At 49.2% G+C, this 19,965-nt stretch overlaps 1 protein-coding gene across 1 annotated transcript in view; it reads left to right on the top strand.

Annotated features, from left to right (window-relative positions):
- Positions 1 to 19,965, top strand: part of Bcl7a (BAF chromatin remodeling complex subunit BCL7A) — a 32,626-nt gene that overhangs the window by 5,975 nt on the left and 6,686 nt on the right. Inside the window, exons 2-4 of the mRNA XM_032886739.1 lie at positions 896 to 977; positions 5,101 to 5,197; positions 13,206 to 13,373. Of these exons, the coding sequence (XP_032742630.1) occupies positions 896 to 977; positions 5,101 to 5,197; positions 13,206 to 13,373 (347 nt within the window). The remainder of the gene's footprint in view (positions 1 to 895; positions 978 to 5,100; positions 5,198 to 13,205; positions 13,374 to 19,965) is intronic.

Below are 19,965 nucleotides of genomic sequence, written 5' to 3'. Positions count from 1 at the left end.
TGAACTGAGATTGCAGCCCTGCCTCTCCCTCCAGTCCCCCAAATCAGCTGAGTTACTTGATAAACTCAGGAAGACTTCAGGCTGCCTCCTTAAGATGGCTAAGCCGGAGCCCAGACTGTTGGGGTTCAAACCCCAGCACTGCCCCTGGTTATTCTCCCCCAAGTTATGTTCGCTCCTGCCCAGGTACTTGGCCTCTAAATATTTTTTTTAAAGATTTATTTACTTATAAAGTATATAAGTACACCCTGTAGCTGTCTTCAGACACACCAGAAGAGGGCATCGAATCTCTTTACAGATGGTTGTGAGCCACCATGTGGTTGCTGGGAATTGAACTCAGGACCTCTGGAAGAGCAGTCAGTGCTCTTAACCACTGAGCCATCTCTCCAGCCCCCACAATTGATATTCTTGATGAACCATTCTGCTGCAAACCTGTCTCTCTCAACTGGGCACTTGACTTCTGTCCTATGGGAGTTTAGAACTCAGGGTTTCTATGGGGATCAGGGATCAGACTTGACTGAAGGACAGGTACAAGGAATAGCCCTCACCAGGCCAGGCGCACGAACACATACACACACACACACACACACACACACACACACACACACCCCTGCACTGTTCTGAATGGAGGCTGCTAGGAGGGTAGGGTGTTTGCTTGCCTTTTGGATCCCAGAAAGGTAGGGAGCACAAAGGTTCCGTTGGCCAAATGACTTTCCCAGGGCCTCGGCCGCCAAGGAGCCGGGATTCCAGCCGAATCTGCGTGATCAAAGCTTGTTGTTGTCTCAGCCCCAGGGCTACGTAGTTATCTCTTTGTAGCTGTGACCTCTGCCACCCTCTCCCCTTAAGCAGAGTCCTGTACAAAGCCCCCTGGTTATGGGCTCTTCCTCATTCCTTGCAGGGAGAAGAAATGGGTGACCGTTGGCGATACATCCCTACGAATCTACAAGTGGGTTCCTGTGACGGAGCCGAAAGTCGATGACGTGAGTATGTGGGGCGGTTGTGTCATCCTTCCATACCTGGGGTAGCCTTCCCACTGCAGGGAGAAGAGCTCTGTTGCCAACCACTGGCCTGGGGGCCTAAACTGCTCAGAAAGCACAGAGCCCAGCTGTGGCCTAGAAAGGCCACTGAACCTGTGTCCTCATCGTCCTGTAGTTCTTCCCCAGAACCTGGCCCTCCGTGATAAGAGGAATGTCCCTTGAAAGCTGTCCTCTGTCTTAAGAGCCTCGCAGTCAGCCAGTGGAGACACTTTTATACGGGGCTTACTCTCCCTAGAACCCTGTGCGCTATGGTGTGGGGACCGGCAGTGTTGTACCCAGTCATACCAAGCCTCCTCTTTCAATTCCTGAACCGCCATCCATCTGCCAGGCCCTGTGCCCATGCTTTTAGAATTTCTGTACAAGGGAAGACATGATCTCTGAGAGGCGCAGAGACGTCGTCTGTCCCCTGTCCTCTCCCCCCCCCCTGCAGCCCCCCCCCCCCGCCAAGTCGTGCAGTGTCTACGTCAGAGTTGCGACTGGGCTCGAGTCTTTCTGATTTTGAAAGGCATGTGTTCTCTGCCCCTGGAGAGCCTTCTAATGGTCGAGGCTCTTGGAAGAGCAGGAATGAGAGAGCCTGGTAGAGGGAAGCCTGCACCACCCCCGAGGGGGTGGGGGGAACTATAGGAAGGTTAAGGGATACAAGTGGGACCAAGCTGGCTCTAATGGCCAGAGTGGGCTGTGGTGACCATGCCGTGTTCTGAAGGATACTTGAGAAGTTGAGAAGTAGCCAATCCACTTCCCACCTAGAGGCCTTTGCACTACCTCCCTCCCTGACGCCGTCCAGGTTACCAACACTTGGCGCTCTTCAGACGAGCTTGGCCCCAGCTGCTTCTGGGCACAAGATGGCCATGATTAATGTTCCGGTGTGGGGCAGCAGGTTTCTTAGTAAAGACGGAGGCTAAGCTTCCCTTCCAAAGGGCTAGCCTCTCTCTGACCCATCTTCAACAACCTGCCCACTGAGAGTAGGGACTCTAGGTAGGGCTGAGATCCCAGGCTCACCTTGGGAGGGCCCAGAACTTACGTGATTGACATCCCTTCCCATTTTGACTTGGGTTTCTGAAGCCACCAAGGCCCCTCTTACCATAAAGGGACTAAGGCTTGGCCTATCCACGTGTAACTGGGCAAGGAAGCTCAAGTCCTCGGAGGCAGTTCCTGGCTCCGGCCCTGGCCTTGGCCTTACACATCATTAGGTGGTGTAGAGATGCTGGCTGCGTCTGAGGAGACATGGCCCCTGCTGTCAAGGAATTTCTAATCTCGTTGGGAGAAGATAATTATAGAATAGCACGAAACAGACCTCGGGGAAGTGCCAAGTGGAATCTGATCAAGGGGAACGTGTAATCTATGGGCTGTGGGAAGGATGGGGCAGCTCCTGGCTGGGCAAAGAGACAAGCCCTGGCTAACCCGTGAGGCTGGGTGTATCAGCTCACTGTGGGAGCCCCCTGCCCTCTCCCCCCTGTGGAGGAGCCATGTCTAGCTTGTGTGGCTTCTGAATGTGCACTATGTCGCCTGGAGAATACGTAACATAGCATGGCCTTCCAGAAAGCTCCTTTCACCTCTGAGCCGAGGCAGGAGACTGCTGTTTAATCCCTCTTCCCCCTAGGGCTGAACATCCGGGTAAGATGCAGATTCCAGGGGCCTACCCCAGACAGCTACGGTAGAATCGCTGACGGTCAGGCCAGGAATCTGCATGGCGTTCGGGAGGGGTTAACTTTTTATGGTTTTAGAAAATACTCCATTGGGACACAGTTTTATACCATCTTTTGAAAAATTGACATCAGTAGACATCAGTGTTCTTGAAGGCTTCATCCTCCTCCCCCCACAACAGGCAAAACGTGTGTCAAAATTCAAATGTTACTTCCGTGTGTGTGTGTGTGTACACATGTATGCATGCATGTACTGCGGCACATGAGTGGACGTCAGGAGACAACTTGTGGGAGTCGGCTCTCCACACTATGTGGTTCTAGGGCTGTAACTTAGATCTTCAGGTTTGCAGCCATCTCGCCAGCTTCTCTTTATAGAATTATAGATGGGGAAGAACGGACCTGCTAACACAGAAGTGCATGCTTGGCTTCCATTTCAATAGATAGATGTGTATATAGATATAGATATATAGATATACACACACAAAAATATATGAAATTGACTACGAAATTAAAGATATGAATATATATAGGCATAGGCTTTTTTGAGTCAAGGGTTCTCTGTGAAACAGAGCCCTGGCTGTCCTGAACTTGCTTTGTAGACCAGGCTGGCTTCAAACTCACAGAGAGGTCCACCTGCCTCTGCCTCTAGAGTGCTGGGATTAAAGGCATGAGCCACCATACCTGGCCCTTATTTCGTATTCCTTTTTAAGGAGTTATTTATTTATTACATAGAAGTACACTGTGGCTGTCCTCAGACACACCAGAAGAGGGCATCGGGTCCCATTACAAATGGCTGTGAGCCACCATGTGGTTTGAGACAGGGTTTTACGATGCAGCCCAGCCTGGCCTTGTATTCACCCTCCTCCTCCTGCCTCTCACGCTAGGATTACAGGATCGGGTTCATTCTTTCCAGTGGATTTTGCCTTGAGGGTGTAGCTCAGTGACGGAATATCTACCTCGCACGTTTGAGGCTGCTGTGTTCTTTAAACCACAGGATGCTGGGTTTGGGGTGTCTACAATTGCTCAGTGGTAAAGGTCACGGAGCCCGATGACCTGAGTTTGGTCCCTAGAACTCATATGGTAGAAGACAACTGCTTCCCTCTGACCCTCACGTAATGTACTGCGCTCCCCCACCCCCACCCTGCATGGCGGGTGCCCTGTTAGCACTCACGCCCGGTGCCACGGGAAGCCATGAACGTGTTCTGCCTCTGTTTGTTTGCACCTGTGTGACCTGTTACTATAAACGAAAATGACTTATTTCCTATGTGCATGCGTGTTTTCTCTGCCTGTACATGTTTGCCCCGTGCACGCAGTTCTCTCGGAATCCGGAAGAGGGCATTGGATCTCTTAGAACTAGAGTTGCAGATGGTCGTGAGCCACTCTGTGGATGCCGGGAACTGAACTTGGGCCCATTGCAGGAGCGGCCAGCGTTCTTAGTCGCTGGGCCGTCTGCAGCCACGTTTAAATATTAAAATTGCAGGAGATCGTTTCCTAAATCTGCCTTTGATCTCTGTATGCACGCACCCCAAGTTGGGTACCTCCTTGAAGCTACCAGCGCACCCAGTTTGTGTTTATCCTTCCAGAGTGCCTATGCTCACAAGTACACCGTAAATGGAGACCCCCACAACACACCCCAAAGGTAGAGGCCGCATGCCCTGCTCCTCTTTGTCTTGGAGATTTTGAGGAATTTTGACATGCTCGTGCCTTGCGGATCTTTCTGATTAAAATCCAGAGAGATCCACTTTAGTCTGTAATTGTTATGTGGAACAATCAGGCCGTCCATGGTTTACTTTTTGGAGTCTTCACCATCATTCATAGAACCTACGCGGTTCTGTTCTCTCTGGGGCCGGGGCGGGGCTGACCCTCAGAGCACTGGGCTAGCACGTGTGAGGCCCTGGGTTTGTTCCCCAGCACCCTGAAAGCCCCTCTACTCTCCACTGCCACTCTTGAGTTTTCTATCCTTCCTAACACTTTGAGAACGCCCCACCCCCACCCAAGGAGCTTAAGCTTCTGGAAGCGAACGACCCGTGTCTTTGCCATGGTTGTACCTGCTTCTGGTCGGCAGTGACTGTGGCCTTTCCCCTCGTTTCTCTCTCTAGAGGAAGAGGGAGTTCCTGGCAGCCAGGGGGTTTGCCTGTCTGCAGGTAAGAGCCCCACAGACAGGTGAGATTATGTCCCGGAATCCCGCCCTCGGTAGGACTCTTTGATCCCAAGGTGGCAAGGAGCACTCTGTGGGCCACGTTCAAACGCAGGCAGAGACAACCTGCCAAGGCTTGGGGGCTCTGACTGTTTGACGGAATTAAATATTCATGCCACTCCCCAGGGCCGCTCACCTACACACACACACACGCGTGCACTCACGCGCGCACACACACGTTTGCATGATTGACTGACTGGGTTTCCGTTCCATTTTTTCCCCCTAGAAAAACAAGAATAAGAAGAAAGGCAAGGACGAGAAGTGTGGCTCAGAGGTGACCACTCCGGAGAACAGCTCGTCACCAGGGATGATGGACATGCACGGTGAGCCCCGCCCCAGCCGCTCTCCCTGCCTGGGCCTACGTTGTGTTTTTGTTTCTCTAGCTGGTTTGCTCACATTCCAGACGGAGGGTAGGAGGGCTGGGCAGGACGGCCAGGCCTCTGTGCCACAGAGGAGCTCTTCAGAGGAGATGCTTGGCACACGTAGCCAAGGAACAAAACAGAAGCATAAAAAATGACACCCCGTCCTCACCCAGAGATGAGGGGATGGCCGTCTCAGGAGATGATCCCAGCTGCCCTACGCACCTAGGAAGATTTGGGGGATTTCTGATTAGTTCACTGTCACCATAGGAACATGGGCACTGGCAGTCTCACGTCCTCGGCCGTCTGATTTTAGAAGTAATGTGCGTCCCAACCCTCAGGGTGAGGCGGGGGCCGTGATGTAGCCAGTCTCCTGTTCTCGCCTTGTCTGCCTGTTTCTCTGAGTCTCTCACCTTATTATTGGGAGGAAAGGCTCAAATCACACATTTGGCTCCATGAAATGGTCAAAAAAATGCACACATCTCATGGCCAGGCCAAGCCAAAGCACAGGATGTGCACAACCTGTCTCTCCTGTCCCCTCCTGGTTGCTTTTGTGAGAATGATTAGCATTCTGTCACTGACAGAATGCTTTCTGTTGCTGGTGCAGTTTGAAAGAGGAAAGGTTTATTTGGGCTTAGGGTAGCAAAGGCTCAGTCCAGTCGGTTGATGCCGCTGTTGGGGCCTCTGGTGGGAGCATCAAGGCATAGGAAGCTTCAGGCCAAAGAGGAAGAGGAATGGGCTTCCTTGGGGAACTTGTGCCTGTAGTCCCAGTACTTGGAGGCTGAGATAGGAAGACATAAGTCTAGGGACAGCATCTGCTACATGGTGAATTCCAGGCTAGCCTGGGCTATGAGAGTGAAACAGCGTCTCAAAGCCAAGCTGGGATCAGTGAGACAGGTACACCTTAAAGGGGATCCCTTCAGTGGTCAGAAGACCTCCCGTTGGGTCCCACCAGCCTCCCAACTGCATTGAGATGAGGATTTAGCCTTTTACACACGGGCCTCTGGGGACACTGAAGATTCAGACCATTAGCAGCTTTTGGTATTTATAAGTCTGAAAACCTGCTTAACTGCTGTTGTCCGGTGTCAGGTGTGACTGGGCCAGAAGCAGCTGGCTCAGGGAGGAGCAGCATTCATCCCTCAGGGGTGACATGGCCGCTCTAAGCCACCTGGTCACTCTGTCCTGCTGGCCCTATCCTATCAGTTTGCCACGCTTATTCCCCAACCCCCCTTTTTTTAAAGCATTTTTTATTTAATCCATATAGGTGTTCCACTACTTGTATCCTGTCTGGGAGGGGGTGTCAGAGCCTCTGGAATTGGTACAAACGGTTGTGAGCTGCCACGTGGGTGCTGGGTATTGAACCTGGGTTCTTTGGAAGATCGGCCAGTGCTCCTGAGCCATCTCTTCATCCCCTTCTTCCCCTTCTTTTGTCTCACCTTCTCCTTGGTTTATTTATTGCTTTGTTGTTTTGTTTTTCTTTTTTGAGAACAGTGTCTCAATATTTAGTTAGCGGTGGCCGGCCTGGAACTCATGGTATAGACTCGGCTGGCTTGTAACCCAACCGTCCTCCTCCTGGGGTTCTCAGGGTTATTGTATTTGGATTAAAGCTATGCACCATCACACCTGGATCCATTTGTTTACTATATGTTCACATGCCATAACATACATGTGGAAGTACATACATGTGGAAGTTAGAAGACCACTTATGAGAGTCACACCTCCGTGTACCAGGTGGGTCCTGAGGATTGAACTCAGGACACCAGACTTGGTGGCAAGCACGCTTATCTACGGAGCCATTTTGCCAGGCCTGCCTTGGGGATTTTTTTTGTTATTGTTGTCTGTTTTTGTTTTTTTGTTTGTTTTTTTTTTCTTTAAGATTTATTTAGTATGTATAAGTACACTGTAGCTGTCTTCAGACTCACCAGAAGGGAGCATCAGATCCCATTACAGATGGTTGTGAACCACCATGTGGTTGCTGGGAATTGAACTCAGGACCTCTGGAAGAACAGTCAGTGATCTAACCACTGAGCCACCTCTCCAGCCCAGTTGTCTTCTTTGTGACAATGCTTTGTTCTGTAGCCCAGGCTGTCTTCAAACTTATAATGATCTTCCCATCTCTGCCTCCCAGGTCTTAATTTTAATGCTTTACTTTTGAAGTTTGTTGTTGTTGTTGTTGTGTTTATTTACTTTGTGTGTGAGGCGGGGAGACGGATGTGTACCACAGTTTATGGGAGACGGTTCCCTTCTTTCCACCAAGTAGTTTCCAGGGATCAAACTCTGAACATCAAACTTAGTGACAGGCTTGGCGACAAGCACCTTCACCACTGAGCCACCTCGATGGCCCATGTGTGTCCTTGTCCTTTTGACCACTCTAAACCTCTTGTACAACAAGGTGGTATGTAGCAGGTCAGCCGAAGTCAAAAAAGGAGTAGTGGCCGGTTCAAGTTGCCAATGCCCTCAGACACAGCCCTGCCTCATCCTGGGAAGACAGAGGCAGTAAGTACCCTCATGTTTCAGGTACTTACTATGCTATCACAGTTACTATGTTTATCATAGGTATTGCTATGATAAACACCCTGACCTAAAGCAAGTTGGGGAGGAAAGGATTTATGTGGCTTACGTTTCCACATAATAGTTCATCATCAAAGTTAGGATGGGAACTCAAATAAGGCAGGAACCTGGAGGCAGGAGCTGATGCAGAGGCCATGGAGGGGTGCTGCTTACTGGCTTGCTCCCCATACCTCTCTCAGCCTGCTTTCTTATAGAACCCAAGACCACCAGCCTAGGGATGACACTGCCCACAGTGGACTTGCCCTCCCCCAGCAATCACTAATTAAGAAAATGCCCCACAGACTTTCTTACGGTCAAATCTTATGGGGACCCTTTCTCAATTAGGGTTCCCTCCTCTCCGATGACTCTAGCCTGTGTCAAACTGACATAAAAATTACCCAGCACATCTCGTTGACCCAGACTGACCATGCTAGACCTCCAGTACCTGGCACCTAATCAGGGAGCCTTGTTTCTTACTGACTTGGCTTCACAAAAACACAATGGAGTTTTGCTGCTGCTTAACGAGCAAAGATAGGTCCTCAGTCCCACTGAGTGTGGAGGCACAGGACTGTAATTCTAGCTCTCCAGAGATGGAGACAGAGGGATCAGGAGTTCGAGGACAGCCTGGGCTACATGAGACCCTGTCTCAAAATGCAAAAGCCAAAAGCAGCAAGGGTGAGGATGTAATTCCGTTGACAGAATGAATGCTCACCTGCCACGCACAGAGCTCTGGGTCCCATCCCTAATATTGCGAAAGCTGGGTGTGGGGCTCCAGGCCTCCAATCCCAGCAGCTGAGAGAAGTTCAAGGTCATCCGATATGTCCCAGGTTCAAGCCTAGAATCCGTGAGTCAGAATTCATTTCTTTTCAGGGCAAGATGGGGATGTGGCCTGGTTCTCTGGCGTTCTGAAGCAGCCCCTCCCTGCCTTTCCCAGGACCTCCCCTCACTGCGACACGTTGTGTTAGGCATGTAACCTCTCGCCTTCTGGTTGGTTTTAACCTATAGAACACAGTGGCCGTGCCTGCCCTTATGATTTCTTTGTGGGAATTAGATAACCTCTGAAGAGCCTTGGCGTGCTTACAGCTGTGTTATGAAGCCACCCCAACGTGCCAAGTATCCGATGGCCGGGCCCATTTTACAGATGAAGAGCTAAGGCTCGGAGAAGGGAAGTGGTCTCGCCCCCATTGGCAGCCGATAACATCCTGTGCTAGAACTGCCCTGTGAGAGGCTTTGTGGGCAGAGTCTAGACTCGCTGCCTGGAGAGATGTGGAAAGAGTCAGCTCCTGGGCAAAAGCAGCGTGTCTACCTCCCTTCGTTTTCATTTTAGCTCCTGAGCGACCAAGACCAAGGCAGGGGTGACCAAGCCTGAAGGCTTGGGGACCCTGTTCCAGAAGGCTGGGGAAGGGGCATGGCATGTAGAGGTCACCTGAGCTGCTGTGTGTGGTCCACAGATTCAGCCTTGTCAGCTTTGGATCACGGTTCCCAGGCGGGGCCCCAGCATCTGCCTCGTCAGACGTTAATGCTCGTGACCGTGTATTGTGTCATTTATTAACAGAATTTTTGCCTCACGTGCATCCGGGTCCCGGCCTAGGAAAATTCAGACTTTCTTGAAGGTAAATGGGGAGAGTGCAAAGGAATGGAGGAAGGAAGGGAAAGAAAAGAAAGGAACAGCAAATAGATCCGAGGGTTCAGTTCCCCCATCCGTGCAAATTTTGGTAGTAATGCCAAGCAGGTAGGTGCCCACCAGTAAGCTGTTGATTAAATGCAGTGTCTGGGCATGGTAGGATGCCTGTGGTCCTCTTGTAGTCTCCAGCTACTAGGAAGGCAGAGCCAGAGGATTGCTTGAGACCGTGAGTTTGGGGCTAGCCTGGACCACGTGGCAAGCAAGAACCTTGTTTTCAGAACATAAACGCGTACGTGCGAATGCTCTTCCTCAGTGCACAGCACATAGTAGGTACACAGAGCTCTTGGAGGGCCTTTGGCCTCCTCGGTTTTACAAGGTTCCGTGGGTGGTGTTGCCAGTGAAGACAGCCTCAAGTTGTAGTATTATTTACTGTTTGAGACAGCCTCAGTCCTGGCTGGCCTGAACTCACAAGGTGATCTCGAATTTGCAGTAATCCTCCAGGCCCTGCTCCTAAATGCTAGGATTATGAGCGTGAGCCGCCGAGTTACCGAGTGCTTCTGTAAGATCACCACTTGGGTGTCTTTGGTCTAAACTGGCTGTATCATGCTTGCCCGGCTGAGCCGAGATGACCCAGAAGGCGGTTTCTAAGGGCGGAGGCTCCTCCGTGGCACTTGGGGTGTGCCGATTCCCACATTATCCCCGGGATTCTCCCAAATGCAGGAAATTCAGCTGCGAAGTTCGTGGTAATTGGTGACTGTGTTCATGCTCTTCCCTAAAATAAAATGACTGTACCCATGAAAGGGACTCAGGGAGGGGCGGTGTACTCTGGGCCCCAGAGCAGTCTCCATTTTAGCCATTAGTTCCTGCTCCCCATTCATTTCCTCTCACCTCTTCATCCGTCTCATTGGAGGACAGGGGCTAGGGAGACGGCTCAGTGGTTAAGAGCACTCACTGACTGCTCTCCTAGATACCCCAGGTTCAAATCCCAGCACCGATGTGGTGGTTCATGAACCATCTTGTAACTCCAGGCCCGAGAGATACGATGCCCTCTCGCGTCGCCCGTGGGTGCCCAGGCCATGCGCGTGTGGCACAAACTCGAGTGTAAGCAAAACATCCATACACATAACGTACTTCAGAGAAAACATTTGCAGGCGAAGGCAGAGAGAGCGCTCAGTCGTTAAGAGTACTTGAGGTTCTTCCACGGGACCTGAGTTCGGTTCCCAGCACACGTGTCAGGTAACTTATAGCTGTCACTCCAGCACCAGGGCATCCAACACCATGGGCACATACACAGTTAGAAATAATTAAAACAAGTCTTACAAAAATGACTCCCAGGGTTGGAGAGCTGGATCGGTGGCTAAAAGTCCTTATTCCTCTCGTAGAGGGGCTGGTTTGTGTTCCCAGCACCACTATCCAGTGTACACGTGTGCACGGTGCACATGTTACTTGCGAGTAACACAGGCATACACACAAGTAATAAATGAACTACTTTAAAAAATGATCTCTGGCACTCTTGCTGCCGTATTTTATTTTATTTTATTTTTTATTTTATTTTGAGACAGGTTCTCTCTCCTAGTCCTGTCTGGCACGGAACTCTCAGGGACCCACCTGTCTCTGCCTACCCAGTACTGGGATTAAAGGCGTGCCCCACCACACTGGCTATCCCTACTGTTTTGGATCAACAGGAAGTCAGTCTGGGGCATAAGGAAATGAGGTGGGATGTGACAGCGATAAAATTTCATGGCCAGAAGCACAAAATTAGGATTCACTTTCCTATGACCCCCAAAGTTGTTTTTTTTCTCCCCCAATACTTTTACTAATTCCTTGAGAAATTCATAAATGTATATATAGTGTATTTTGATCATATTCACCCCATAAGAACTCTCAGGTCCACCACCATCCCCTCCCATCTTTGTCTTCCCTGCTTCCAGTTTTTAAAAATTTATTTAATGATTTTACGCGCATTGTGCATTAGTGTGAAGGTGTCAGATCCCCTGGAACTGGAGTTATAGATGGTTGTGAGCCGCCATATGGGTGTTGGGAATCGAACCTGGGTCCTTTGGAAGAGCAGACCACTTTGGAAGACCCTTAACCACTGAGCCATCTCTCCAGCTCCCACTGTTTAAAAAAAAAAACAAAAATTGTTATTTTATCTGAGTGTGGTGGCACACATTTTAATCCCAGCATTTAGGGGGCAGAGACCAGTGATCTCTGAGTTTGAGGTCAGTCTGGTCTTTATAGCAAGTTCCAGGGGAGTTAGGGCTACACAGTGTAACCATGTCTAAAAAAGGCTTTATTTTTTTTTTTTTTAAGATTTATTCATTTATTATATGTACACTGCAGCTGTCTTCAGACACACCAGAAGAGGGCATCGGATCTCTTTACAGATGGTTGTGAGCCACCATGTGGTTACTGGGAATTGAACTCAGGACCTCTGGAAGAGCAGTCGGCACTCTTAACCGCTGAGCCATCTCTCCAGCCCAAAAAGACTTTATTTTTATTTCATGTTTATTTGCCACACACATGGAGGCCAGTAGCAGGTCAGGTTCCCCTGGAACTGGAGTTGTGGGTGTTTGTGAGCCGGCATATAGGTGCCGGGAGACAAAATTGTGTCTGCAAGAACAACAAGTGTTCTTGCTGCTGGGCCATCTCTCTAGCCCTTTGTCCCTTTTTCTTTTCTTTCTTTCTTGTTTTTAAAGATTTATTTATTTTTTACTTATTTATTTATTTATTTATTTATTTATTTATTTATTTATTTATTTATTTATTTAATACACTGTAGCTGTCTTCAGACACACCAGAAGAGGGCATCAGATCCCATAACAGATGGTTGTGAGCCACCATGTGGTTGCTGGGATTTGAACTCAGGACCTCTGGAAGATCAGCCAGTGCTCTAACCACTGAGCCATCTCCCTAGCCCCTGCCCACCAATGAGTTACCTGTCCTTTTTTTTTTTTTAATAACTTGTGCTCATATATTCGTGGGTGTGGCTCCATTCCACTGAGGCGTGGTCAGCCTACCAAGGGCCCCGCCTTAAAGAAAACGGACTCTCTCCAAAAGAGTCAATAGCCCACCCATCCTTGCATGCCGAAATGTTAACTGGCTTGATCTTCAAGCAGCCGAAGCTGCTGTACTTGGCGAGCAGCTGCGGTCCTGTCCAGTCCAGGAGCGTCCATTGTTTGCACTCTGGTCCTTCCCAGCTTCTAACTCCTATCATTCTTTTTTTTTTTTTTTTTTTTTTTTTTTTTTTCGGAGCTGGGGACCAACCCAGGGCCTTGTGCTTACTAGGCAAGTGCTCTACCACTGAGCTAAATCCCCAACCCCACTCCTATCATTCTTTTTGCCACCATTTCTGTCTCAAAAGCCCCAGACACAGGGGCCTCCTTAGTTAGCCAGGGGCTGTGGGAGAGGTTTTAAGAAGCGATCAGGCTAACTGAGAATCCCTTGTCTCAGGCTCTGAGGCCAGAAGCATTGAGGCCTAGGAGAGCCGATACCTGGTCACACACACACACACACAGACACACACCACACACACCCACACACACACACACACACACACACACACACACACACACACACACACACACACACACACACACACATACACACACACACACACACACACACACACACACACACTCACACACACAGAGACACACACACACACACACACACACACACACACACAGACACACACACATACACACACACACACACACACACACACACACACACACACACACACACACCCCTCCTCGGCAGTTACAGGATGTCAACCTGTGCTCTGTTCCTGTGCAGATGATAACAGCAACCAGAGCTCCATAGCCGACGCCTCCCCCATCAAACAGGAGAACAGCAGCAACTCCAGCCCTGCCCCAGAGCCCAACGCACCTGTGCCCAGTGATGGCACCGAAGCCAAGGCTGATGAGGCGCAGGCCGAGGGAAAAGAGCACCCTGGAGCTGAAGGTACTTGCTATCCAGAGACGGGGCCCGGGGGGTTGCTGCTCTGCCAGCCGGCAGCCAGAGCAGCCACAGGTGTTTTAAGAAGGCGTTGCCAGGTGCCAAGCCCAGACCACGACTGTAGAAGAAAAGTAAGACTTGGTTTAGAGCTATTAAAAAAAGAGATATCAGACAATTGGGCTGGGTTCGAACCCCAACACCACACAAACAGCATGTTTTATATGCTTGGGATCCTTGCACTTGGGAGGTAGAGGCAGGAGGATCAGGAGTTCGAGCCAGCCTGGTCTACATATTGAATTCCAGGGCTAGGCAGAGAAACCCTGTCTCAAAAAGCAAAAACAGCCTGTTGGGTCCCCAGCTCCGAAAAAAAAAAAGAAAAAAAAAAAAAAAAAAAGCAAAAAAAACAAAAAAAAACACCGGGCGAGAGGGAAAGGAGCAGGGGGACGCCAGGGGGGACAAAAATGAGAGGTCCTGTGTTCAATTCCCAGCAACCACATGGTGGCTCACAACCATCTATAAATAAAGTAAATAAATTAAAAAAAACAAAAAACAAAAAACAAAAAACAAAACAAGGCCTAGAGAGATGGCTCAGTGGTTAAGAGATCTTCTAGAGATCCCGAGTTCAAATCCCAGCAACCACATGGTGGCTTACAACCATCTGTACTGGGATCCGATGTCCTCTTCTGGTGGACTGAAGACAGCTACAGTGTACTTGTGTACTTACATATAATAAATAAATAAATAAATCTTTAAAAACAAACAGAATCACTAGGATTAGGAAAGGAAGTAGAAGTCTTGCTGAATTATGAAGGTGGTTAGAAAAGTATTCCTTGTGACAAAAGCAGGTGAAGGTGGAGTTAGGCAAGTAAACAAGCCAGAGGGCTGTCTGGGAAAAGAACATTGTTGGCAGAGAGCAGGTAGTACAAAGGTCCTGAGGTAGAGGCAAGGTCAGTGTGGCCAGAGAAGATGTGAGGGACTAGAAAAGTAAGATGAGTCAGAGAGGGGGCTCTGCTTCGACTGTGGTGAGCTCATAAGGCCACTGTATAGACAGACAAGAGGCATAGGTTGACATCACCTAAAGAACTGAAGAAAAGATGATGTGATGCTTAGGGTAGAAGGTGGCAACACCATTATGCAACTGCACCATTGTCTCTGTGGGAAAGAGAGGTAGGTAGTTAGGCCGTCGAAGGAGCAGAGGAGGTGACACAGGTCTGACAACTGATTGTGATACTAGAGAACCGTGATCCTAGTCCAATGGAGGATGATGCGAGGTGACTACTTTAAGGCCAGCTGGAGCTACAGAGCAACTGCTGGGGCCAGCATAGAACAAAGCAAAGACATTCGGAAAAATGATTCAACAGTTAAGAGCATTGGTTGCTCTTACAGAGAACCCAGGTTCAATTCCCAGGACCCACATGGTTGCACATAGCTAACTCTAGTTCTAGGGGATACAATCCAATGCCCTCTTGGTCTCCAAGGGTGCACTTACATTTAATGAAAACACTTCTATACATAAAATAAACAAATAAATATGCAATAGGCTGAAGATATATTTTAATTGTAGAACTCTTGTCAGGCATAGCAGGGACCCTCGGTTTAATCCCCGCTCTTCTCTCTCTCTCTCTCTCTCTCTCTCTCACACACACACACACACACACACACACACACACACACGGAGTGGTGACAGAGGAGATGTAGTTCAGTTGGTAGAGCTGTTGCCTAGCATCCAGGATGCCCTGGATTCTAACCCTGACACTAAGTAAACTGAGAGTGGTAATACCTAACACCTGGAAGACAGAGGCCTAAGGACCAGAAAGAAGTTCAGAGTCACCCTTGGCTACATCCAGAGTTCAAGGTTAACCTGGAGAAATGCCTTGAAAGAAGAGATTTATTTTTATTTTTATTTTCACATTGCTCTCTGTTTGGCTCATCCACGGAGCTGTCTGGCCCCTGGGCTAGGGGACTTTTGAGGTCATGGTCATAGTAGAAAAGGGAGCCTGGAGGCCTCAGGACGGTTTCTTGGCAGTGATGCCATGTGACCCAAGCTTAAAGGATAAAGTGATGTAGAAAGGCAGCTATTCCAGTCAAAGAAACTAAGCCCCAGAATTGTGCAACGCAGGGAACTGTGGGAAGCCGGTCTGACTGACTGACTGACTGACAGCCACAGAGCTGTACAGGGAGTGCTGAGTGGAAGCCGGGAACTGGAAGGTGGAGGGCCCACCTGACTGACCAGTAGAGTGAGCTGGAGAGTGTGCGGCCCAGACTTCAGCTAAAGTGGTCCTTCGTCCTGAAGAGCAAAAGTGTCCAGCAGGCTGCCTGAGAGCAGGTAGAGGTTCAGCTGGGCTCGACCGTCTCAGATTTCGGTGGCCACCATTTTTTTGAGCATGTGAGAGAGTGCCCAATGTGCGAGGTTGGCCCTTGGGTAAGGCAGAAGTGGGTATGTAGGTCAGGATACTGAGGATCTTTTTTAAAGATTTATTTATTTATTTATTTATTTTATGTATATGAGCACACTGTAGCTGTCTTCAGACACACACAGAAGAGGGCGTCAGACCCCATTACAGGTGGCTATGAGCTGCCATGTGGTTGCTGGGATTTGAACTCAGGACCTCTGGAAGAGCAGTCAGTGCTCTTAAGCACTGAACCATCTCTCCAGCCTTACACTGATTATCTTAGGTTTTCATTACTGTGATAAAACACCATGACAGCTTGGGCTGAAAAAGGTTTATTTCGGCTTATAGTTCCGTATCACAGACTCATACAAAGGAAGTCAGGGCAGGAACCTGGAGCAGGAGCTGATGCAGAGGCCATGGAGGGGTGCTGCTTACTGGCTTGCTCCCATGGCTTGCTCAGCCTGCTTTCTTATAGCATCCAGGATCACCTGTCCAGAGGTGGTACCACCCACAGTGAGGGAGGCTTTTCTGATGGGGCACTTTCTCAACCAAGTTTCCTTCTTCCCAAGTGACCCTAACTTGTGTCAAGTTGACATAACATTCACCAGCACACAGGGAGCCATTTAGATGTTAGGATGTGGATGGAAGTGTGTCTCTTCTATCTCAGGTCTCCTGTGGTTGTGTTCCTCCACCCCAAGAGGCGAGGCAGCAGCAGAGTGCTTGCTTAGCACAAGCGAGGCCCTGGGTCCCATCCCTACACACACATACACACACACACACATACACACACTCATGAACACACATGCACACTCACACAAATTCACACACATACACACAAACACACACACATACGCACACTCTCACGCACACACATACACAATACACTCAAACACTTTCTCACACACATAGTCACACACATTCACACACACATATACTCTTTCACATACAAACACATACACACACAAATTCACACACACATACACATATACACACTCATACACACATACACACACTTTCTCACACACTTACAAACACACACACACTCACAATACTCTCACACACAAACACGCACACACTCATACACACACATTCACATACACTCACACACACATATACACACTCATACACACATACTCACACACAAACACTTTCTCACACACATACACACATATTCACACACTCACACATACTCTCACATACATTCACATACACTCACACACACATACACACACATATACACACTCATACACACATACTCATACACAATCACTTTCTCACACACACTCACACATATTCTCTCTCACACAAACATGCACACACTCATACACACACATTCACATACACTCACACACACATATACACACTCATACACACATACTCACACACAAACACTTTCTCACACACATACACACATATTCACACACTCACACATACTCACACTCAAACACACATTTACATACACTCACACACACATACACACTCATACACACATACTCACACACAAACACTTTCTCACACACATACACACATATTCACACACTCACACATACTCTCACACTCAAACACACATTTACATACACTCACACACATACACACTCATACATACTCACACACAAACACTTTCTCACACACAAACACACACACACACACATTCACATACACTCACACACACACATACACACACACACAAACACATTACACTCTCACACACATACACACTCACACATACTCTCTCTCTCTCACACACACACACACACACACACACACACACAGTTTCTCTGTAATTTCCCTAGTGGCTTTGCTAAAGCCCCCTGCCATTTACATCTGTGGCCATGACCTCTTGTCTCAGCTCGAGGGCCCTTACAGTCAGGCACACTCACTAGTCTCCCCAGCATCTTGCTGGTTAGATAATGCTTTAGGCAGAAGGTAGAAGGGCTGGGTAGCCCTAGCCACGGCTAACCTGCTGTTCACTACTGAGTGGCCTTGGACAGACAACATCGATTCCTGTGAACCTACTGGTTTGCTTGTTTCTAAAATGGGACAGATAAAAAGTGGCTTCCCTTGTCAGATTGTAGCAAGGAGTGAAGGAAGTGGCCAAGTGCTTAGTAGAATTCGGGGGTGGAAGGAAGGAGCTGGAGAGCTACGGAGAACCCCCTCGTTCCCCCTCTGTGGGTGAGTGGTTCTGAGGTTACTGGGGCGAGTATGGTCATGTCTGGAATCACCTTGTCTTCATTCCTATCCTGCTGTCTGGCTATGGCCTCATTTCCCATGTATTTGAATCTGGGTCCCCTTTCTCCTAACAGGCTGGTTGCGGCTCAGCTGTAAGTTACGTATGCGGTCGGTGCTGCTTCTATAACGGCTGTCGTTCATACCCCCACCCTGCAACTGCATCAAAAGCTTTATAGACCCAAATGGGACTCATACCGGGGTCCTCTTTCAGTCACCCCAGGCCATTGGGCTCGTACCCACCTGTCTCAGCCCCCTATAGGGAGGGCACGATCACAGGACCCACGTGCCCTCCCCACAGGTGGGAACCTGACACAGGGTGGGTCGGCCACCAGCTGTTGACCTTGCTCTGAACTTGTTTACTGCTGAGTGAGCTAAGGGAATGACATAATGTCCAAGCTCCCTGAACTAAATTTAGGCCCCGGGAAAATAATTTCCCCTGGGTGGGTTCCAGAAGCACCAGGACGCTCAGAGAACAGGCTGCTGCTGCCCTGAGCCCTCAGGCCTGGCTCTCAAGGAAGCCTCGAGCCTGGGCATGCCTCTGCCAGCAAACAGGCATCGTGATTCTCCAAATCTCTGGTGACTGACTGCCCGAGAGCGGCAAACCCTCCCTCCCTTCCATCTGCCGTGCGTGCCCAGTGCGTGTGGGAAACAAACTGAAACTGCCTGCAGAGGCACCAATGCAGCAGATTTTTTAGTTGAACTGTTAGTTAAGGCAAACAAATGCACTATGAAATAGAATACAAAGTTACATGGGCCCCCACCCCCGCCCCCTTCCTTCTTTTCTGATTTGCAAGCAGAGTATCATGTAGCAGCAGCAAAGGCTGGTCTTGAACTTCTGATGTCTATGTCCCAAGTGCTTCCATGTCCAACTTTTTTTTTTTTGTCCCACCCCACCCCCACCTCTGCCCCTACCCCCGCCCCCCATTTTCTTTAAGGAAGGGAATTACTATATTACTATGTAAACCTACTGGCCTGAAACTCTCTGAGATCCTCCTGCTTCTGCCTCCTGAGTGCTAGAATTGAAAGCGTGCCGCCGTACCTGGCCCTCTAACATTTCTCTTCTTAAAAAAATGCTATGTGTATTAGTGTTTGCCTTAGCCACGTATGTGCGCCATGTGTATGCCTGGTACCCTCAAAGGCCAGGAGAAGGTGTTAGATCCCCTGGATGATTTTGAGCCACCCTGTGGCCCCTGGGAACCAAACCCAGGTCCTCTGCAAGAGCAGCCAGTGCTCTTGACTGGTAGCTAGGATATTCTGTCATCTCTGTGTAGTTCCAGAACATTTTCCTCAGTCCATAAAAAAAACTGCCCACACTGTACAGTCCCTCTCTGCCTTCCTTCACCATTTCCTTATAATGACCAGTCTGCTGCGTGCGTGCGTGCGTGCTCGAGCGCTGACCTGTTATGGACATTTCACATAAAGAACATCATGTGTCTTGGCTTCAAGAACCTTGTCAAGACAGGTTCTGCCCTGTTTCCGCTGCTGTTCTGTATCCTCCAGGGTGGCTGGCCCTTAAGTTTCTAGCCAGTCTCCTGTCTTCACCTCCCATCTCACGAGTGCTGGGATTACAGTCGTGTGCTACCCCATCCTGATTTTCACATGGGTTCTAGGGAACAAATTTGGGTTTTTTGGCTTTTGTGACTCACATGGGTTTCTTTTTCTAGGGAACAAATCTGGTTTTTAGGCTTTCATGGCTGTACTGTCACCCCTGAGCCATCTCCCTGACCCTCCTTTGTTCCTTTTATGACTGGGTAATATCTATTATAATACTATCTGGCTGTTCCCACCGCTGAATTCACCATTGTGAACAGTGTGGCATTTGTATTCAAGATTCTGGTCTCTGGACCAGAAAGTAAAATTGCTGGGTCTTGACAGGTGGGGGTGGCAAGTACCTTTTTTTTTTTTTTTCGGGGCTGGGGGATCGAACTCAGGACCTTGCGCTTCCTAGGCAAGCGCTCTACCACTGAGCCAAATCC

Source organism: Rattus rattus, chromosome 16 (genome assembly GCF_011064425.1).
Source record: "Rattus rattus isolate New Zealand chromosome 16, Rrattus_CSIRO_v1, whole genome shotgun sequence".
Taxonomy (NCBI): domain Eukaryota; kingdom Metazoa; phylum Chordata; class Mammalia; order Rodentia; family Muridae; genus Rattus; species Rattus rattus.
The sequence above is the reverse complement of the archived record's forward strand: the minus strand, read 5'-3'. Positions and strand labels throughout refer to the sequence as shown.